This window comes from Lepidothrix coronata, unplaced genomic scaffold (genome assembly GCF_001604755.1).
Source record: "Lepidothrix coronata isolate B3197 unplaced genomic scaffold, Lepidothrix_coronata-1.0 Scaffold68, whole genome shotgun sequence".
Taxonomy (NCBI): domain Eukaryota; kingdom Metazoa; phylum Chordata; class Aves; order Passeriformes; family Pipridae; genus Lepidothrix; species Lepidothrix coronata.
In genome coordinates this window covers 3,829,382-3,851,892 of record NW_016690248.1, presented here as the reverse complement: position 1 = coordinate 3,851,892, position 22,511 = coordinate 3,829,382, and the positions used below count along the sequence as shown (strand labels likewise).

At 36.3% G+C, this 22,511-nt stretch overlaps 1 protein-coding gene across 1 annotated transcript in view; it reads left to right on the top strand.

Moving 5' to 3' along the window:
* The window catches only part of HERC2 (HECT and RLD domain containing E3 ubiquitin protein ligase 2), a 109,602-nt gene that overhangs the window by 42,716 nt on the left and 44,375 nt on the right, over positions 1-22,511 (top strand). The window contains exons 18-49 of the mRNA XM_017818356.1: positions 431-659; positions 734-858; positions 1,254-1,432; positions 2,377-2,561; positions 2,923-3,078; positions 3,324-3,509; positions 4,355-4,525; positions 4,653-4,756; positions 4,866-5,016; positions 5,428-5,642; positions 6,498-6,630; positions 6,727-6,854; positions 6,977-7,172; positions 7,774-7,910; positions 8,417-8,590; positions 8,667-8,803; positions 8,893-9,044; positions 9,466-9,657; positions 10,492-10,679; positions 12,288-12,480; positions 13,104-13,286; positions 13,842-14,026; positions 16,112-16,259; positions 16,351-16,547; positions 16,780-17,010; positions 17,676-17,811; positions 18,375-18,518; positions 19,947-20,089; positions 20,291-20,558; positions 20,714-20,856; positions 22,095-22,193; positions 22,289-22,457. Of these exons, the coding sequence (XP_017673845.1) occupies positions 431-659; positions 734-858; positions 1,254-1,432; positions 2,377-2,561; positions 2,923-3,078; positions 3,324-3,509; positions 4,355-4,525; positions 4,653-4,756; positions 4,866-5,016; positions 5,428-5,642; positions 6,498-6,630; positions 6,727-6,854; positions 6,977-7,172; positions 7,774-7,910; positions 8,417-8,590; positions 8,667-8,803; positions 8,893-9,044; positions 9,466-9,657; positions 10,492-10,679; positions 12,288-12,480; positions 13,104-13,286; positions 13,842-14,026; positions 16,112-16,259; positions 16,351-16,547; positions 16,780-17,010; positions 17,676-17,811; positions 18,375-18,518; positions 19,947-20,089; positions 20,291-20,558; positions 20,714-20,856; positions 22,095-22,193; positions 22,289-22,457 (5,377 nt within the window). The remainder of the gene's footprint in view (positions 1-430; positions 660-733; positions 859-1,253; positions 1,433-2,376; positions 2,562-2,922; positions 3,079-3,323; positions 3,510-4,354; positions 4,526-4,652; positions 4,757-4,865; positions 5,017-5,427; positions 5,643-6,497; positions 6,631-6,726; positions 6,855-6,976; positions 7,173-7,773; positions 7,911-8,416; positions 8,591-8,666; positions 8,804-8,892; positions 9,045-9,465; positions 9,658-10,491; positions 10,680-12,287; positions 12,481-13,103; positions 13,287-13,841; positions 14,027-16,111; positions 16,260-16,350; positions 16,548-16,779; positions 17,011-17,675; positions 17,812-18,374; positions 18,519-19,946; positions 20,090-20,290; positions 20,559-20,713; positions 20,857-22,094; positions 22,194-22,288; positions 22,458-22,511) is intronic.

The following is a 22,511-nucleotide window of genomic DNA, read 5'->3' as shown; positions in this document are numbered from 1 at the left end:
TTCATTAAAAATGAACTATAAAAACAGTATCTAAATAGAATAGGCCTTGTATACCCACTCAGAGATTTTGAACATTTCTATGACTTTTAAATAGCATTTCTGAGAGTGAATGTCCTCTTCAATTGGTGTCTGACAGTCACTGAAAATGTGCTGCTTTTTCTAACATAGTTGTAGTGAGGTAGAAACAAGTTAGGTTATTCTTTAGGTTTAGTTCAGAACTTCAGGGTTCACAGCTACTGTTCATAATTTATGAGTATTGGTTTAAATGTACTATGCATTTGGGAAGCCAGATCCGTTAGATTTGTAGATGAAAATTTGTATCTTGGTCAGTGAACTTACTCAATTGCTCCAGGATTGACTTTTCCCCCACCCTTGCCAAGTTCATATCTTTTCTTAATTAAAATTTGCTTCCCCCCATTTTTTTTTTCAGCTTCATGCTGCCATTAGTCATCAGGTGGATCCAGAATGCCTTGGCTTAGGTTTGGGCAGTATCCTGCTCAATAGCCTGAAACAGACTGTGGTAACGTTGGCAAGCAATGCTGGGGTCCTTAATACAGTGCAATCGGCTGCTCAAGCAGTGCTGCAGAGTGGATGGTCTGTGTTACTGCCAACAGCGGAAGAGCGGGCTAGGGCGCTCTCAGCACTCTTACCCAGTGCAGGTTGGTCCTGAGATTTAAACCTATTCGTTTGGTGCTTGCATTTTGAGTTCATTAATAGCTTCTCCTGCTCTTAGTTTCAGGAAATGAAATGAACGTAAGCCCAGGACGTAGATTTATGATTGACCTCTTGGTGGGCAGCTTGATGGCTGATGGAGGCTTAGAGTCTGCGCTAAATGCTGCTATCACTGCAGAAATTCAGGTGTGTTTCAGCAGCTTTGTAGTTCAGGTTCTTTTGTGGCGTACTGGATTTATTACTCTTATAAATACAGAGTAAATATGCCTTCAGTTGTGAACTGTGCAGCAGCTATTGGAATGGTTTCATCACGGTTTTGTGGAGTTTTTCTACTCTTCTTTGCCTTTACAACCTGTCATTCCTCCCTTCCCCTTTCTTTTTATATTATAATCGCTTTGAAAAAACTGTGCCCATGTGGTTGTTACGGAATATGCAATACACGTTTTGTCTGTTAGGAAGTGTTTCATTTCTGGCATAGGTAAAAGTAACTTGATCTTTTTACCGTGGATACTTGTTAGGAAAATGTTTTGTAATCAGAGTGGAAGTTTGTACGTTTTCTTTAACTTGATTTGGTTTTTTAGGATATTGAAGCAAAAAAAGAAGCACAGAAAGAAAAAGAAATTGATGAACAAGAAGCAAATGCATCAACGCTTCATAGGAGCAGAACTCCATTGGACAAAGACCTTATTAATACTGGAATCTATGAATCTGCAGGAAAACAGAGTTTACCATTAGTTCAGTTAATTCAGCAGTTACTAAGGTAATTGCTTGGAAGTTTTCTTTGTCTTTTGTACAGAAGATGTATTTAGATGTTTTATGAACTAGTCCACTAAGGGATGGTTAATTTTGGCTAGCAAATAAGGTCTCCTGTTAGCATTTTTAACTCCTCAGAATTCAAAATATTGAACATTCTCCTAACTTGTCTGTAGTTCTGCTGTTTTATGTTTGTTAAGAAGCAATGTTCTATACTTAATTACCCAATTTTAGAAAGACTTACTGCCATGCTTTAATGGATTTTAGTACTTATTCCTTTAGTCTGAAAGTTTTTGTACCAAATATAGGACAATTGTTCAAAAGCCTGTCCTTACAAAGTAGGAGAATCACCATGAATTTATTTAGAACTGAATGTTTTGCCCTGTTTGTTTAGAACTGAATATTTTGCTTCAAGGAGACTGTATCTGGAGCTGTAAGTGGGGAAGAAACCTGAATTTTAAATTCTCGACTCAGAGTTGTGAATGCATAACCAATAGTGTGCTGAGAACAAAGCTTCTTTATGTCAGCTAGAGGAGTATTTAACATGTAGCATGTATAAGCAGGAAGTAATTATGAGTTTACCAAGAAATTTATTGTGCTTTTTCACTTAATTGTGATGGCAACCATGTAATTTAATCAATACTGAGACTGTTTTGAGTTATGTATTGTCATGGCGTTCATTGCAGCCTTTCAGTGAAAATTGTCAGACTGTTTTGTAGTGGGTGATGACAAAATACACAAACTTGGTATTTTACGAATCCCTTTAAACAAATTGTATCCACAAAACCACTGACTTTTTGAGTACTACAGTGTGAAGAAGTGAACATTCTATGAAGAAACTTTGCATAGATTTCTTACATATTTGTGTGAAATTTTAGCAAAAGCTTAACTTATGTTTCTGTGGACTGTCCTCACTCTGAGCTCCCTTTATGATACTCTTATACCATTTAGGAACATAGCTTCACAGACGATAGCCAAACTAAAAGATGTTGCTCGTCGCATTTCTTCCTGCATGGACCAAGAACTTTATAGCAAGGAGAGATCTGCTTCTCTGGATCTGTTACTCCGTTTTCAGCGTCTGCTTGTTAGTAAACTTTACCCAGCAGATTGTGTTGGACAGGTCCCTAATACATACAGTAAGTTATTGTTTAAAAAAAACCAAACCAAACCAAAAAACCCTACCCTTTCCCCACAGATTTATATAATAACTTTTACAGAATACCAGTTTGTTACTTTAATTTATCTTCTTGTCTCATTTATCAGCCTAGTTGCTGAGTCTGTCTGAACGGTGTTGGAAAGTAGTTTATTTAAATTGTTTTCTGTTAGATAAAAGGGTCTAGATAATAAACTTGCCATAAATTTTTAAAAATATGTGGTTTCTTAAATTAGTGCTAGTACTGAGTGGCATCGTTTCAGAAGAGTTTGAAAGTTTTTGAAGCCTGTTACTTATATATAACTATGTGATGGTTTTCCGTGCTCTTCCTCCTTTTTACGTAGGTCCCGACCTCTTAGGTGTAGGTTCGTTACTGAAGAAATACGCTGCTCTTCTGTGCACACACATTGGTGATATACTTCCTGTGGCAACCAGCATTGCTTCTACTAGTCATAGGCATTTTGCAGAAGTATCTCGTGTTGTGGATGGAGATTTAACAGGTGGGTTTTGTTGTCCTTCTTTTCTTCCCTTCCGTGGAATTTTAAAGTTATATTGCAGATATTTTTGAAAGTTCTAAATGACTAAAAAGGAGGCAGTTTAATGTTTTGATTGATGGGAGAGAAGGAAGGCAAGAGCTTTGTGCTAAAGAGTAATAGAAGGCAGAATATATTGATGGTGATTTACTTCTGTGATGCAATAAACGTAAATCTTGAACTAAATGTATCTTCTGTGTTTTCTGTTTTAGGCATTCTTCTTCCAGAATTGGTGGTTTCTATAGTGCTTCTCCTCAGTAAAAATGCTGGATTAATGCAGGAAGCTGGTGCTATCCCTCTGTTGGCTGGCTTGCTAGAACATCTGGACAGATTTAACCATTTAGCCCCTGGAAAGGAAAGGGATGACAATGAGGATTTAGCATGGCCAGGAATAATGGGTGTGTACCAGTAGCATCTGGGGTGTTTATTTATGTTTTCATGAAGTAGCTACATAAAAATGGTGACTGTTCATGAACTATTCTCAGGAAGGGAATTTTACTTTATCAATTTTTATTAACTAAGTTGTATGGCAGTCATATGGCAGTATTTATTTCTGTCAGTACATTCTTAAGGAAGTTACATATAGAGAGGTAGGATAAGCAGAGTACAGATGCAACTTTTTCAAGAAGTAGTTCACATAATTTTGCATTTTGAGTGTGAAAAGTTGCAGTGAAAACATGAGTAGTACATCTAGACATTTTATTACTAAATTCCATCTGTAACATAAAGGGTGAGTAATATGAAAGCTTTGAAATAAGGAATTTTTATTTTCTCGGTATGCTTTATAATATGAACTGTGTCTGTGGTTAAAAGAGAAGCTTCTTTTATATTAAAAAAATCTGCATTTAGACTGAAACTAAATATACAGCAAATGCCTTGCAGGCAAGTGAGTAATAAAACTGAAGGAATTTGGGTGAAGAACTGATTAGAGCAGTGATTTGCCAGAACACTGATTGTTCTGCTCCCCCTCCACACAAAACAGCCATATAATTGGGCAATGCTAGGTCTTTGACAGTGTGACATTAGAGATTAGTGCATAAAAGAACACAGTATACAGACAATTTAATTGCATAATATGTAGACAGGAACATATTAATAGCCATTTTGACTTTTGAGCATATCAAAAACTAAGCAACCTTTAAACAGAAGTGAAGAATTCAATTAGGCACTTATTAAAAGAATGTTCACAAAAAACCTTACTTTCTGGTTTTCTGTTGATAAATTCTCTCCTTTATACCTGTAGGTTCATTTTTTACTGGCCAGAGTTGCAGAAATAATGAGGAGGTGACACTTATACGTAAGGCTGATCTAGAGAACCATAACAAAGATGGAGGATTTTGGACAGTGATCGATGGGAAAGTGTATGATATAAAGGACTTCCAAACCCAGTCTTTAACTGGAAGTAGCATACTTGGTGAGAATTTTCATCTGACTTAAAGACACAAGATTACTTCTGTTTCAAGACTGGATGAAATGAACAAATTTTTAGTTATTATATTAGATTTTTAGTTATTATATTGACTATCTCATTCTTTCATTAGCTCAGTTTGCAGGTGAGGACCCAGTTGTTGCTTTGGAAGCTGCTCTGCAATTTGAGGACACACGGGAATCCATGCATGCTTTCTGTGTTGGCCAATATATAGAGGTAAAAATGTTATTAATGGGTAAATCCTTTCTAAAGTAAAGTATTACTTTGCTTTCAAAATTCTTGTTGGAGCTCAGTTCTACCTTCAACTCTGATTTCTTTTACTTAGCCTGACCAGGAGGTGATTACAACACCAGATCTCAGTACTTTGTCATCACCTCTAATAGACACAGAACGGAATTTGGGTCTTCTCCTTGGACTGCATGCTTCCTACCTGGCAATGAGCACACCGCTCTCTCCTCTGGAAATTGAATGTGCCAGTAAGCAGAACTTCGTTTTGAGCTTAAATAAGTGATAAATACTTGTGAAAGCATGCAAGAAGACAACAAAGGACAAATAAATTAACTGCAAATCTTCTTTAGTCTTGCTGTCTTCTGCAGAAGTTTTTTATTCTTAACATTAATTACCACAGTCATCAAGATCCAATAATTTACAAGATTTAGATGGGGATTAGATACTTTCTAACAGTTAAATATCCAGAATTTCATAGTATACAACATAGAATATTGGAAGAGAAAAGAGACTGTATAGCACAGTTATCTCACTAATTTGTTTCAGCAAATGGAAGAGCTGCTAAACCTTATTTGAAGCTGTGAATTCATTTTATTAGAGGAAATTGTTGATAGCTTAGTCTTTGATCAGAATATACACTCCTATTTTCTTTATTTCAGAATGGTTGAAGTCATCTATCTTTTCTGGAGGCTTGCAAACTAGTCAGATTCATTACAGTTACAATGAGGAAAAAGATGAAGACCATTGCAGTTCACCTGGTAACACTACCCCAAATAAATCAAAACTATATACACATCGATTAACTTTGAGTGACCATTCACAACCTTTCCTCCAAGCTATTGCGGATAATAATATTCAGGATCACACCGTGAAGGTAAGCCCTCAGTAGTTCTGTGCACAAAAAGTGTTGCTGAAGGGTGATGGTGGTGAAAATTCTCCAAAAGTTATAGCAAAACAATTGAAAAAGTTCTTTCAGAATGACTTTATATGAAAGGAGTGGCTGAGTACTACTAATGGATAAAATTTGTATGTTTCACTTAATAGTGTAACAGTACATTTTTTTCTTTAGATTTTTTGCAAGGGATAATTAAAAAAAAATTAACAGTGCATTACTTTCCATGTCAAGTTTCAGTAGCGTTGACAGATCCCACTAATGTCCAGTTGAACTAAGATGGAATTTTCTTTGTCAAGGTGCAAATGTATTTTTTGTATCAGGTGCATGTATGCCTTTGTCTTAGAAATCCATCTGTGCCTTGGGGTTCAGGTTTCACATAGTTGGAAACCTGGATAATATGAAAACCTCTAAGATTTTCATTGATCACCGTCTTCGGTAATACTGTCAGATTTTCTAACCCTTTGAGTTCATCTCCTTTATCAAAAAACCCGAAATAAGTCCTTGGGAGCATAGGATAATGATAATGAATCAGAAGACAATTGAAAATTGTTTTAGGTGACCTGACTGTCTCACAAAGAGATAAAAGCAGTAGTAGCTTTGTTCCTTGAGCCATGTTGCTCTTCATATAGGAAGAAGGATAAAGGGTATTTGTAGTACTGGGTTGTAATTGCTGTGTGTTAAATAGTGCATACTGTGTGTTGTATCTCACTTATGAATATTAGTTCAGATGGTGGAGATTATTTGGTGTTACTGAAATGCTATCTGTAGTATTTTGAGTCCTTTGATTGCATTTTAAAAACAAATTTAAATAGAGGCTGTTGTGTGTTTTTGTAGGACTTCTTGTGTCAAATAGAAAGATACTGTAAACAGTGTCACTTAACAACACCGATCACGTTCCCTCCTGAGCATCCTGTGGAAGAAGTAGGACGTCTGTTACTATGTTGTCTTCTAAAGCATGAAGATTTGGGTAGGTAGGCTTGTGGTGTATCTTTTAGGATCAGTTTAAACTCTGCTATGGATGATTGTGGAAATGCATATTCAGAGATTGTCTTTTCCTATTAAGGTCACGTAGCACTGTCTCTTGTTCATCCTGGTACCCTTGGAGTTGACCAAGTAAAGCACAAAACCTTACCAAAATCTGTAGTGGATGTGTGTCGTGTTGTCTACCAAGCAAAGTGCTCACTGATTAAGGTAAGCCTTTTAGCTGCTGAAGTTTAGATTAATTTCCACTTGAAATGTTTTATTAAAAAGTTATATATTGTTCATTTTATTGTGTATTAGACAATAACCTTATCTTTCAATGTCTTTTTTAGACCCATCAAGAACAAGGTCGTTCTTACAAGGAAGTCTGTGCTCCTGTCATTGAGCGTTTGAGATTCTTATTCAATGAACTACGTCCTGCAGTTTGCAATGATCTCTCTATAATGTCTAAATTTAAACTTCTTAGTTCCTTGCCCCGATGGCGAAGGGTAGCTCAGAAAATCATTAGAGAAAAAAGGAAAAAAAGAGGTAAGGCAGCATTAATGTTGTATTCTCTTTGAAAAAATGAAAATCTACCTTATTTCAAGGTTTGCTGCTGTTTATGGCTCTAGTTAGTTAAAGCACTGAAGCCATTTGCTTTCTGATGCATTTTATTGAAGTTTTCTAAACCAATGGTTGCATGACAGTTCCTACAGCAGGAACTGGCAAACAAGTGTCAAGTTTATTTGAGGTATGTTTCTTTGTGTTCCAGTATATTAAAAATGATCCTTCAGTATCAGTCCCTCTGATTTGGTTTTCGTAAAGTTTAACTGGAAGTGACATCTTTTTAGAAATCGTGTTTTATTAAAGCAGTGTAGTCAAAGAACTGTTCAACTGGAAATAAATTAATGTGGTGAACAGACACCGAAGTGCTTTTGAAGTTGGTCTTTAAAGGTAAAAGCATATTGCAGGTAATACCAGAGTTAAATTGGTAATAGTTGGACATGGAGTTCACCAAGAGTGCATTTCCATTTTATTAAAGGCAGATCTTAAAAATTCTGTGTGCTTAGGTTATTTTGAATATCTAAAAATGTGACAGTGGAAAATCTTATCAAATTACATGAAAGAATAATACTGGTTTTTTTTATAGTGCCAAAAAAATCTGAATCTGCTGATGTAGAAGAATCCAAAATTGGAAACGAAGAAAGTGATTTAGAAGAATCCTGTGTGGTGCCTCACAGTCCTGTACCTATAGATAAAAAGCCCATACCAATCAAATCACCCAAGGTAGGATATCAGATTTTAAATCAACCCCATGAATAAAAATAACAAGAAGAAAAAATAGCATGATTGGTATAACTTGGCACTTAATGTTCTGGTAATGGTGTTTGGAATGTATAATTAAGTGTGCCATGTTGTTTCAGTGAAACCTGGAATAATTTTTAAAAATAAGCTTGTACTGTGTATTTAGCATATGTAAAGATACCTTCTCTAATTTTTAGATTATTGGTAATCTTGGATAAAACTTCATTTCAAAATAAAATGTGATGGGTTACTTTGTCTTTTTTTGAATATTAATGCGTTTGAAATTTTATGTAGCAATTGTAAACTAGATAATGAGTTCCAAATAATACCAAGCTCTTTTCTGAGCTCTGAAGACGTTTCCTTTTTTTTTTTCCCCCTTTCTATTATTTTAAGTTTGGACATGGTTTTACATGAAATAACTTATATTTTCAGTAATTAAAACTTTTCAAACAATTTAATTTTAAACATGCTACCTTCCTGTTTTACAGGATAAGTGGCAGCCACTTTTGAGTACAGTTACAGTTGTCCACAAATACAAGTGGCTGAAGCAAAATGTCCAAGGCTTGTATCCACAGTCTGCCCTCCTTAACACCATTGTTGAATTTGCACTTAAAGAAGAGCCGGTGGATGTAGAAAAAATGAGAAAATGTTTATTAAAACAGGTAAACTGGATGAAAATGGGCTTGCACATATTAACAGTTTACCTAAGTATGATAATTTATTTCTTCTCTTCCACAGTTGGAAAGAGCAGAAGTTCGTCTGGAGGGAATAGATACTATTCTGAAACTGGCAGCTAAAAATTTTTTGCTGCCCTCTGTGCAGTATGCTATGTTCTGTGGATGGCAGAGGCTTATTCCAGAAGGAGCCAATATAGGGTAAAACTTCTTGTTGCTTTTGCTTTCACAATTCTGCAATAAGAAAAAAAAAAGCTTATTTTTGTTGTTGTTGTTGTTTTTCTATGAAGGGAACCTCTTACTGACTGCTTGAAGGATGTCGATCTGATCCCACCATTTAACAGAATGCTGTTAGAAGTAACTTTTGGAAAGTTGTATGCGTGGGCTATTCAGAATGTCCGGAACATCCTGCTAGATGCTAATGCAAAATTTAAAGAACTAGGTGAATCTCATTTTGTTGCTCTCATCTGGGGAGAAAACTGTTTTAAATTAATATTGCTGTTTGGGGTTTTTTTTAAAGTTCCCAATAATTGGAATGTGAAAATCACTTCCTTTGTTTTGTGCTGAAAATTACTTTGACTTTCTGTTTGTGTGTTGTTCCAACCCCCCCACCTTGACCCCATGTTAACTCACTATTCAGTGTTTAAGAGTATGTTGATGATTTCCTGGCAGCAGGTGATTGAATACTCATTAGTAATATTTTACCATTATAAAAGCTTTCTTGGAACTTCAGTTTGTAAGTTCTTAAAGCCAGGCAGGGAATAAAAAATGTTTTAGACCATCAATCAAATGAATCAATAACCTATTCTACTGTAACTCCCAAATATGAGCTGACTTTGTTATTTATGTAACTTTTGAATTAGGTCTACAGCCTGTTCCTCTGCAAACAATTACTAATGAGAATCCAGCAGGACCAAGTCTTGGGACTATTCCGCAGGCACGTTTTCTGCTGGTCATGCTCAACATGTTGACACTGCAGCATGGTGCAAATACCTTGAGCCTCCTCCTGAATTCTGGCATGCTGGCGTTGACGCAAACAACACTGCGGCTGATAGGTACAGGATCTTCTTGTTCCTTACTTGGAAGAAAGCATGTGCTTTATAAATCTCTTTTGTTTTTTACCTGTTGGTGTACCCAGATTACAGAACGATTTTGCTGCTTAAAGATAGTGCTTAATGCTATTTACCTTTACTGTTATATAAAAGCCACATCTGTAAGTGTGATTGAGAAAGTTAATTCAACTGTAACCTTTATTCAGTCACAACTTTTTTTTTATTAAGCCTTTGCTTTGGCCATCCCTTGCTAAAATTTGAGTTATAGAGTAGTTTTGGTGGAAACATTACAAATAAACTGAAAATGGAAATTTAAAATGAAAACATTAGAAACTGCCTGCTCTCTACTCACTCTGTTTCATTTGTTCTACTCATTAAAAAACATTCCCAGCCTGGATATTTAAGCTTTCAACTTTCTTTTTTCTACTATGGGAAGTTCTGTGGGGTGTTTTGCGGTGGTTCCCATCGCTGTGCTTTTTCTCTTTTGGTTTTCTTAGATAATAGCAAACATTTGTTCCTGTGACTTAACTGGAGTGCTTGCAGATTTAAAAAACAAAAAAATCTGTAGACCCACTGAGCCAATTGAATCATCGTTATTCATGTCTCTCTTATTTGTCACTTATTTTTTTTGTTCAAGCTCAAGTATTTAAATTCCTGTGCATTCAAAACCTAGTTTTCTAAGAGGTCATTTGACTTATCACCTCTTCAGTGAACTTTTCCTGTTTATTACTGCTTTTACATTATAAAGTTTATGTGTCTGAAAGTTTATGCGTGACAAAGGTACATCTGAAAACTTGTAGCAGGTTTTAATTTTTTTTATGTTTTTTGCCTCTTTAGGACCCAGTTCTGACAACATTGAAGAGGATATGATTACCTCTTCTCATGGGGCTTCTGCCACGGTCCTTGAAGAGTCAAGAAAGGAAACTACACCTGTTCAGCTCCCTGTTTCTGGACCAGAGCTGGCAGCCATGATGAAAATTGGTACCCGAGTGGTGAGAGGGGTAGACTGGAAATGGGGTGATCAGGTACAACTTCTTTCATACAGGTTTGGGTGCATTATAATCTAAAATCTCTGTTCAGTGGGCTATCTGTGAAGTTTCTGGTCATTCAAACTTTAGGGTCATTTTACATTTCAAAAATGTTGAATTAAGGGTATGGGAATTTAGCAGAAAATAAGCTCCCTTGCATTCCTTAGAGATCAGAGGGGCTGGGTGCACCTGGACTTAATTTCTGGTTATAGCCAATTCAGCATTATAAGTCTGGTTGAGTTTGAAAGAACTTGCACAAGCACAGATGCACAAATAGTGCATTTACCAAGGCAATACTGTAGGTCTGATTGTTTCAGTAAGGACTTGCATGATCCAGAAAAAAACCCCTGAAGCACCAGAAAAGCAGATTCAGGATTGCTGGTGATAAATGCACTAACTACAGAGTATTAATATGTGTTGAGACAGAAAGTATAGTAAGAGAGATCTAATACATATATATACACACACACACATACACACACATATATATATATATTAAAAACATGAATATGCCTGGGTGTGCTCCAACACAGTTGGAAGCACAGAGATCACCTAAAGGCTTCCTTTCAGGAGAAGAGACACAGTCTGTCACCAGATCTTGAGGAGGCAGAGTTGTGTTCACCCTTCTGCCTCTGAAGCCCCCCTTTTATACTAAAAATGTTGTCCTGTCCCAGTGGAATGGAACCAGTTCCATTATAGATGGGGTTTGGTGACTTTGGTCATACGTGTGTTACATGTCCCATGTTCTCCTTCACCTGCATCCCATGGGGTGTGTAAGTTAATGTGTTAATAGGGCTTAATGAGGGTCTTTGTTACTTTTGCTCAGAATTTATAGTTGACAAAAGAGGTAGAATAAGCACTTTGGTCCTCCTCCATGTTACTGAAGTGGCAGCAGGGATTCTGACCTTCATCAGAGGATCTTTGTGTGCATCTCCTTAGTGAACCAGAGTTATAACAAGGCTTGTTTTTCACGGAGAAGGGAGTGTGGCTATTGGCTGGTACAGAGTTGTGGGTGCTCTGTGCCTCACTGAAACAACACTGGGGCATGAAACCTCTGCTTTGCTCCAGACATCATTCAGTTGTTAGGCCTTGCTTGAGCCAGGTGCAGGAGAAGCAAGAGGCCCAGCTCATGTTTTTCCCAACCAGCCTCATTCTACACCATCTTAAAGCAACACTGTGCAATTCTGACCGTTTACCACAAAAGACTTGTAGAATTAACATAAAATATATTAATTATTTGTTTAGCTTCATTTTTGGAGATGAAAATTCCCTTTACGGAGACTGTTCTGATTACAAGGAAATTAGATCATTTGTTTACTACAATATTATACATTTCCAACTCTGTAGGACATATTACTGCTTATGTAAGATGTAAGTGATAGATAAAATAGATCTAAACATGAGTGTCTAAACACACAGTTTACTGGTGTGATTTCTTCTGTAGATTGTGAAATGCTTTCCAACTTCATGCAGATGTTGAAACATTACTGAATGTTTGCTACCTAATCCTTAGGTTAGCTGCAAGAAACAGCATTATTATTTTATGCACTTTGGATACGAATTAGTGTTGTTGATTGTGCAAATTGAGCCTTTCTGTTCTGTCAGGATGGACCCACACCAGGTTTGGGTCGTGTGATTGGAGAATTGGGAGAAGATGGCTGGATTAGAGTTCAGTGGGACACTGGAAGTACAAATTCTTACAGAATGGGAAAGGAGGGAAAATACGATCTCAAACTAGCTGAGCCACCACCTGCAACGCAACCCACAACAGAAGATTCAGACACCGAGGATGATTCTGGTAAAAAAAAAACCACAGTTTTTTTTTTTTAATAAAAGGAGGCACAGTTTTAGTTAAATTTCAAAATTGATATCTTGTAATATGAAAATATTTCTTTCACCAGGAGCAAATGCTTCATCAATGAAGATTCATTTAATAGGTGTACACTTCTGACCAGAATTTTTCCTAATGTAACTTCACTATGATAAAGGAGGATAGAAAGGATGGTATCAGATTTGTTGCATGTTCATGGGCCAAAGAGAATAGTATTATTAAATTGAAATAGTTTCAGTTAGAGATACCAGGAGGTATACATTTTAATGTATATTAATGCCATTCTAAAGTTGATTTTTTTATATGACCTAATTATACATCTAATCACACTGTTTCCCTATTTGTGGCACTGCCCTTGGAATTTCTTTTAAACTGTGTGTTGCTAGACAATAACTTGAAAATGTATGCACAAAATATCTGGCTTAGATTTTGCTCTTGCAGTTGGAAATAAAGGGTCTTCTTCCTTTATTCAAGTCATCTCAGAGAAAATATTTACAACAAATGATTCACATCATGTTTGTTTCGGAACCTTTGTGAAATAAAATAACTCAGTATTAATGTATTCCTTTGCCTTTTGTGTCTCTCTTCAGAAGGAGAACAAGTTGAAAGGAATCTCCACCCTACTGCCATGATGCTGACAAGTACTGTGAACCTGTTGCAGACACTGTGTCTCTCTGCTGGTGTCCATGCTGAAGTCATGCAAAATGATGCTACTAGGACATTGTGTGGTCTACTCCGTATGCTTGTTGAGAGTGGAACAATAGATAAATCAGGTATTTTATATAGAAGCAATCTGATTCAGCTGTGTGCTTCTGTTTTGTGCTTTGTTGTCCTGTAAGTTTGTAAATCTTTTGTTACTAGTTTTTAATCCTTTAAGGCCAAAGGCTAGAAAATGCGTTTTCAGAGCTTTAAAAATCTTAATTGTTAAAGATAATGTAAGTGATCTTGAGCATTTGTAGAACATAAACAGTAAAGGCAGAAAAAATGCATGAGATATGAATTGTTGGCTTAGACAATTAATTTCTTAGCAGCCTTTTTCTGTTTGACACAACAATATGACTATGTCATATTCGTTTTTGTAGCTTCCTTGTAATTTCAGAAGTAATGCTGTTAACTGCTTTCAAGTGAAAAAACAGTATAATGATGAGAATTGTTTTAAAGACATATTTAATAAAATTAAGTACAGGCTCTAAAACTGAAGTTTGTAGATCACGTAAAGACAGTGGAGTAGCGCAGTGTTCTGATTTGTCCAAGAGAGCCCCATGTAGTGTATAGATGTAGCTGGTGGAAAAGTCAACTGTTACATGTATATATCTTTTTGTTTTTAGCTTCCTTGCCAAATAAATTAGTTTATAAAGAACAGCATAGGAGTTGGTGCACGTTGGGATTCATTCGAAGCATAGCACTCATGCCTCAGATGTGCAGCACTCTTAGTACATCTCAGTGGATAACTTTGCTAATGAAAATTGTTGAGGGGCATGAATCTTTCACTGCTGCTTCACTACAGAGACAGGTAATGTGTGTATTTCCAAATTACTTTGATAGGCAATAAAATTAGTAGACTTTAGTTGTCTTAAAAAAAAAGGTGTATTTTAAAAGAACAGATGGGAAATGTCCTTAAATCGGTTTTTAGTTAATTAAAAGAAATAACATTTTTTTATGTCGAGGATTCATTGTTTAAAATATACACTCGTAAGTTTTGATCCTTCAGGGTACTACAGACTCCCTTGTTCTGTTGAAAAAAGATAAAAGGTCAAAAGAGTGTTCTGAAAGTGTGTTCCAGAAACTCCCATGTAACGTTTCCTAGATGGTGAATAAAGAAAATAACAAGAAGATGGCTTGGAAAAATGTGCAGTTTTAGTAGAAGTTATGCGATTGTGTATTAGCTACTGTCCCTCCTTCCATAGTAAACGGCTAATATTATTTTAATTATAATCTCTCTTAAGAAGCTACATCTTTGCATCTTATTTTGGTATTGTATTTCCCTTGTCCTCTTCCCCTTATTTCTTCTTTTCTTTTTCTTTTTTTCTTTCTTTTTTCTTTTTCATTCCTTAAAATCTTGTTAGTGCCTTTTTCATGAGACTGAAAAGCAACCTTATTATGGAATAACTCTGCCAAGTGTCAAGGCTTGGGGATCTAAAGATAGTCTTAATCTTTTCCTTGATAAGGCATCAGCATTTTTTAACTGAAGCCTTGTATCATAAAGGCCTGTTCATTTTTGTGTGATCTTCCAGCAAATTCTTGCCAGTATTTTTCATATGCTGGGACTTCTGTCATCACCCAGGATTTAGTGCAGTAGAGTCATCTGTTCAGTTCAGGGAATACTTCAGAGAAATGACCATTCCTCGTGTACCAGCACCTAACTTAATAACAACGAAAAGATGAGACCTTGAATCATAGAATCATAGAATAGATTGGGTTAGAAAAGACCTGCAAGATCATCAAGTCCAACCCCTGATCCAACTCCAATTACTATATCATGGCACTAAGGGCCACGTCCAATCTCTTTTTAAAAACCTCCAGGGATGGTGAATCCACCACCTCTCTGGGTAGGCCGTTCCAATGCCTGATAAACCTCTCTGTAAAGAACTTCTTCCTAACATCTAACCTAAACCTCCCCTGGCAGAGTTTGAGCCCATGTCCCCTTGTCCTATTGTTGGTTGCCTGGGAGAAGAGACCAACCCCCACCTGGCTATAACCTCCCTTCAGGTAGTTGAAGAGAGTGATGAGGTCGCCTCTAAGCCTTCTCTTCTCCAGACTAAACAACCCCAGCTCCCTCAGCCTCTCCTCATAGGACTTGTGCTCAAGTCCCTTCACCAGCCTCGTTGCTCTTCTAGGAGTTCTAGAAAGATGTGTTATTGACAGAAGTTTAGAAGAAGTGAGTTCTCTTCACTGTTAGTCACTTGTATTGGTCTTCTGGGTAGAAAATGATGAAACTCAAAACCTGAAATGCTTCTATTCAGACTATGGAACCGCATCTGCTCTTTGATACTGAAGTGCTGCACCTTCCCCTGTTCCTTGTTAATCCTGCACTGTCTAGGTATAGAGATGCCAGCCTGTTCCTCTGTACTGTGTCAGAGGCCCTAGTTTCACAGGGACTACTTTTGAGTGTCACTGTCGTCTTCTACCATTCAGCTTTATATCTCATGAATTTTAACTATTATACCCTCATTGCAGAACACTTGGAAACTTTCATTCTGAAATATATCTTAGTACTAATTTCTGAGTCTGGAATCTGAACAAACCTTCCCATTTTGTATTCTGATTTTTCCTATGTGTTTTAGTAATTTACATTGTTTTCCAGCGTTGTGTTTGTCTCATGCCCCAAGTATTGAAGAGGTTGGATTCACTAATAAAACGTGCCAATAAAATTGTTACTGACTCTGAACTGTCATGACTTCTTTTAAAATATCCCTTAGTAAACTGAAGATCAGTAGCTCTGTAATTTCCACGGCTGGAAAGAAATCAGTCTTGTAGAAAGAACTACAAAGGAAAGCTAACTTTAAAAATGTCATTCTTCTACACTCAATATATTTGAAAGTTTCTTTAATATGTGGTGACTTAGAATAGAATAACACTAAGTTTGTTCTCTTTTTAGATCCTTGCTGTACATTTATTGAAAGCAGTACTTCCATCCTGGGATAAAAATGAAAGATCAAGAGACATGAAATTTCTTGTGGAAAAACTGTTTGGATTTTTAGGGAGCCTACTTAGTACTTGTTCTTCAGATATCCCACTACTCAGAGGTAGAGGAATTTTCCCTCAGTGGTTTATTCTTATGTATGGAAAATGTGTGCATTAAACGGTAACTGTTGTGCAATTACTTTGTCTTTCCAGAATCTACTCTGAGAAGGAGAAAGGCCAGGCCCCAAGCATCTCTAACTGCCACTCATAGTAGTACTTTAGCAGAAGAGATAGTGGCACTGCTGAGGACGCTCCATTCGCTCAGCCAATGGAATGGACTCATAAACAAGTACATCAACTCTCAGCTAACCTCCATCACCCACATCTTTGCAGGAAAACAGTCAGAAGGGGTAGTTTCCACGTTTTAAAATAAGCTCATTTTTATAGCAATATTTATTTTGAAATTATAAACACTAAATATTTGTAAACAATATTAAGCTTAATTTTGAAACCATTTTTCTATTTTTATATATATTTGTGTTATAATTTTTAAGTTGAACTATTTGTGATTAACTTTGTATTTTAAAGCAGATAGAAGTATATATTTTCTCCCTACAGTTAAATTTTATTGTTCTTTTTTAGGCTGTGTTGGATGACTACTTTCCTGACACTGAGAATCCAGAGGTGGGAGCTCTAATGGCAGTCTTGGCTGTGATTGGTGGCATAGACAGTCGCTTGAGACTAGGTGGACAAGTAGTTCATGATGAATTTGGAGAAGGCACAGTGACACGCATCACCCCAAAAGGGAGAATCACTGTACAGTTCTATGACATGCGGACATGTAGAGTGTGCCCTCTGAATCAGCTGAAACCAGTAAGTTTGTTTTATTGAGGCTTTAATACTGGGAAGGGTAAGGTTTAAATCTCTGATACAGTGCAAAGAGGACATTCTTCATTGGATAAATACATTGACACTGAACACATACGATGCTAGAATGCACATCTAAAATGGTCCTCATGCAAACCTCTATAGGGCCTTTTAAATCTCATCCTCACTTGTTGAGGAGATGAAAGGAGGAGGGACGGCTAAAATGTTTTGACTTGAGGTAAAATCCCAAGTCATTACAATGTGATTTATAGCTCTTACATGAGAGGAACTTATTTGCGTTTAACTTGATTTGCTAATCAATGTAGAAAGTCTTGGGTGTTTTCATATGAATCTTGATTTAATTGATATGCCATTAGTGAAAGCACGGGCCAAGTGCTTGATCTGCTTCAGAGACCACAGTTCTTCCTTGTTCTGACACTGTCCTGCCTTTTCATCATGTAGACCTGCAATTGTGTGGTACAAATACAGGCTTAGGAGCTGTGTAGGGAATAGAAATCCTCTCTAGTTGTTCCTGGCAAGAGCAGTAAGACAAATACTAATTTTATTCTTCAGTTAATAACCGTTGAAACTTTTGAATGATTTTGTAGGATTTTAGGAAAACGCTTACCTTCATTTTTTTTGTTTTGTCTGGTTCTTCCCTCGCTGTTTAGCTTCCAGTTGTGGCTTTTAATGTGAACAACTTGCCTTTCACTGAACCTATGCTATCCATTTGGGCTCAACTAGTAAATCTGGCTGGAAGTAAAATAGAAAAACAAAGAATGAAATCTCCCAATCAGGGTCTTTCAGGTACAACTGGGGACTTCTTACGATTTGTTTTGTTTGGAAGTAGATGGATATACTCAGGGGAAAATACTGGTAACAGCAAACATACATAAGAAAAAGATTTTCCTCAAACCTTACATTTTTTCTTAGTCAACATTGAATAATACGCACTTAGGAGACAAGTTTAGCTAGGAGATGAATTGCTCTGCGTTGTAAGTGGAGTATCTTTTTTTACTTTGATGAGAAAATGTAAGTAAGTTTAGGGGCTGAACTGCTTGTACTGAATTGTTTAAAATATTGAATCCATATAACATTTTAACTGCACTTACTGTGCTGTCGATCAACCGCATGATTGTCCAGGGTGTGAAAAGTAGGAAGGCACTGTTTTTAATATCATGGGTCGTACAGTGTGTGCAGACCTTCAATCCATGTGCTGTTCAAACTCTCATATCATCGGTATTTCACAAACTTTTGCACAGTGAGTTAAGATGTAAACTGATGTTTGGACTGAGGTTGTATGAATGATAACTTCTCTAATCTAATACAAGAGATTCCTAGCACTAATGGCTGCTTAATATTTCTGGTAGGTCAAGTTGATCTGGATCTACTGCGATGCCAGCAATTAAAGCTGTACATACTGAAAGCAGGCCGAGCCCTGCTTTCTCACCAGGATACACTGAGGCAGATCTTATCTCAGCCGGCTGTTCAGGAGTGTGCATTAAATCCTGCAGGTATTCTGAAATGCAACCTGACTCTGCAGCTGTTTGGTTAGATGGTAGACACAGTGTATGACTATAACCCTTGCTAATGGCATTTGGAGGGTAGAAATTTCAGTTTGCCCTTTAAAGACAAAAAATTAAAATCTGTGAATGTTAAATTAAAATTGTATGTTAAAAGCATTTTGACTTTTTAACTTTGGTTTTGAAGCTTATTTGAAGCTTGAAATACTGGCATTAGCTAAATTTGTAGGTCTTCTGTAGTTAATAAGCTTTGTAAGTAATTTTAAAATACTTGAAAGTTTTTTGCAGTGGTTTCTTTTTCTACTTCAAAGCCTAAAGTATGAATTCTCAGTTGGCTATTGCTTTTACTTCAAATGTTTTGCAGTTTCCAGTCAAACAAGTATTGGGATACAGTGCCCTAAGAATAATCTCAAAAGGAGTTTAAGGAACTGTAGTTCTAATAATTTGAATTAGATCTTCTATAGATGCATTTTACATATAAAAATAAATACAATAACTTTGTCAGCTTTCAGGATAGCTATTTGAGAACTTTAAAGTTTATGTTAATTTTTTGGGCATTTATGAAACATGTGCTGTCTTTAAATATTATGATATATTTGCTTTATTCCTATATTTCTGCGGGTTTTTGTCAATTGCACAATTTTAAGTCAACAGAATCATCAAGGTTTTTTTAGGAATGCAACGTGATTTTACTTCTGCCATCATTTTTTAAGGGGGAAAAAAACCCTAACACTTTTTTTTTTAATCAGAAGAGCATAACTACATGAGGACTAGTAACTGTTTTATTATTGTTTCAAATAAGGCTTTCTTTTGTTGGAGTTAATAAAAAATGAGAACGCTTTCTTGAGATAATCACAGAAAATATCTAGGAAATATGAACATTTATGCCAACAAGAATACGACATTAAATGAGAAAGTTGCAGAATTGTGAGCAAACGGATTCAAAAGAAGTATCCTCTTTTGAAGGGACTGTGGGCTCCCATAGGGAGCTTTTGCTAGGGGATGTATCATGGGGGAAATAACCCAATCCAGGAAGTATGTACCATGGGTTTGGAATCATTGAGACTGTTGGTTTTCTACAAAAAATGGTTTATCCCAGAAGGATCTCTTGGTAATAATCTTATTGCAAAAAGGTTGGACTCAGAAGATACCTATGCAAATTCACTCTCCACTGAGTAGTTTCTGCTAGACGTGTTCTAGGTGTATTTTGGTAAATTTACTGTTTATCTACATATTTTTTACTTGCTTTTTTTGGTATGGAGATTGTGACACATGGTTTAATCTTAAACACATGATTCCTATGAAGAAGAAATATGTGAAAAATAACAGTATACTTCATCAACCAGGAGGCCTCAGAGTAAGTCTCCCGATTGACTCATGTTGCATGGTTTTGGTTAAAATAATGTTTTTTATTTCAAGAGGATGGAGCAGTTGCCTCTCCCGACATAGGAGATATGTCTCCTGAAGGACCTCAGCCTCCCATGATCCTTTTACAGCAACTTCTGTCATCTGCTACACAACCATCACCTGTGAAAGCAATATTTGACAAACAGGAGCTTGAGGTAGAGTTTGTGTTTTCTGCTAAGTAACCTAATAAATAACCCCTTATAATTCACATCTTAATTGAAACATTTTAGACTATAAGTTTTAAAAAGTGACACTGAACCCTTTTTGGCAAATAACCTTTAATTTTAGGTGTGCACACACACAGACATACTAAATATGCTTGCTTTACTTGGACTGATTTATCTGTTCCCATTTAGGCTGCTGCTTTGGCAGTATGCCAGTATCTGGCTGTAGAGTCTACACATCCTTCAACTCCGTTATTTGAAGACTGCAGCTCTAGTGAATCTACAACACCCATCACAGTACAGCATATCCGACCCACAAAAGTGAAGAAACGCAAACAATCTCCAATTCCACCCCTCCCCATTGTAGTTCAACTTATGGAAATGGGATTTCCTAGGAAAAACATAGAATTTGCACTAAAATCTCTGTCAGGAACCTCTGGAAGTGCTTCTGGATTACCAGGTATTTTATTTAGTTAAATTAATATTAGAAGGAGAAGGAAAGTTACAAGCAGATTAAAATAGTTCTTAGCAGGTAGCAGTTGTTATTCTTTTTTTGGATGCTTTCTTAAGAATGTCAGAGAATTCTTTGGAGACTGAGTTTGTTTTCTGTATTAGGAGTGGAAGCCTTAGTTGGCTGGTTGTTGGATCACCCCGATGTTCAAATTACGGATCTCTCTGATGCTGACACTATCTCTGACGAATATTCAGATGAGGAAATAACAGAGGAGGTGGAAGAAGCTGAAGCTGCTTGTCCTGTGGTAAGTATCAACGTATTAAACCTAAGTTATGCTAGCTAACTGCAAATTTTGTAATTCTTTCCTTTTTGTGAAAATGGGGAGAGTACAGCGACATTCTGTTGTCCCAAAGTTTCAGGACAGTAACAAGGATCGTGGTTGCCTTGTGTTTCTAAGGCATGTCATAAAACAACTGAGAATAATCTATAAATACTTTATATGTGAGTAGCACAGGGGAGAACGGAATGCAGGTAGATGTTTCACTGGAGGTAGCTATAAGTATCCCTGATAGATGCTCTTAGTTTCTTCAAAAGTAGTTGATGCTATAGTGCAGTGTTTTGTAAAGGAGTTCCCCCCTCTCCTTTCCTTTGGTCTGAAAAACAAATGTATGTTAGCTACAAGGAATGACTGAGAAATTGGTGAATAAATAGCCGAAAAGTCTGTTAAATAACTTAGTCTTTTCCTTATAAAAACGTTTTTCACTTATTGGTGATAAAATTACCTTTACAATGCCTGTTGAGTGTGATAGCTTTAATGTGAATTTGTATTATTCTTCTGTTGACTTTCAGGAACTGTTTCAGTAACGTTTTTTTAATAAAATGAAATGGGTTCCATATTTCTGTTTATTCTTGAAGGAGTTATGTTGAGTTTTCTTGCACATGTGGGATTTTGTAATTGAAAGAAGTACATTATATTTTCAATGAAATTAACTTGACATTCTGATTCTCTTAAAGAAGTTAATCAAATCTTGAAAGAAATAATTTCTGGTAACTATCGTGTCATCTTTTTTAGCTTGTTTTTCTAAAGGCATACTTTAGATCTCATTGTATTATCTAAAAAAAATAGAGATTACCATTTACCACTGGTTTTTTTGTTTTTTCCTTTTCCCAACAAGTAGCCCAAGAAGTGGATGTATATCTTCAAGGCTGAGTACTGACAAATCCACTTTGTTCAGATTTTTCTTGACAATCAGGTTTCATAAAAGCAATTTGCAGCTCGTTTCACACCTTTTTGAAAATCTGCATCTGCATTCCTAGACAAGTAATTTTAGAAAGTAACTTTAAATTAAAGTAAAGTAGATCATAAATATTACCCCTATAGTGAATTGAACCTGTTGAAGTTTTTTCCCATTTTGGCATGCAACTTGGGTATTATACGTGTTTATTTTTGTTGGGTTATCTTCAGTCTTTGCTAACAGTTTTATTTATCTGAATTGAAAACAATTTTGTAATTCTTACATATTTATTTTGGATTTTTTTCAGTCAAGTGGTGCTGTTGTAACAGAGAGCCAGACCTATAAGAAACGAGCTGATTTCTTAAGTAATGATGACTATGCTGTGTATGTGAGGGAGAATATTCAGGTAAGTATGGTGATCAAAAGCTATATTGAAACTACTTTCCTTTTGGTACAAAAGTCTTTGCATAGCTATTGCATTCTGTTGTCATTTTTCCCTAGGTGGGGATGATGGTTAGGTGCTGCAGAACCTATGAGGAGGTCTGTGAAGGAGATGTAGGCAAAGTTATTAAACTGGATCGAGATGGATTGCATGACCTGAACGTACAGTGTGATTGGCAACAAAAGGGTGGTACATACTGGGTCAGATATATCCATGTTGAGCTTTTAGGTAAGTTCACTGCTGACTGCTTTTTAATTAAAAATGTGAATGATTAATTAAAAA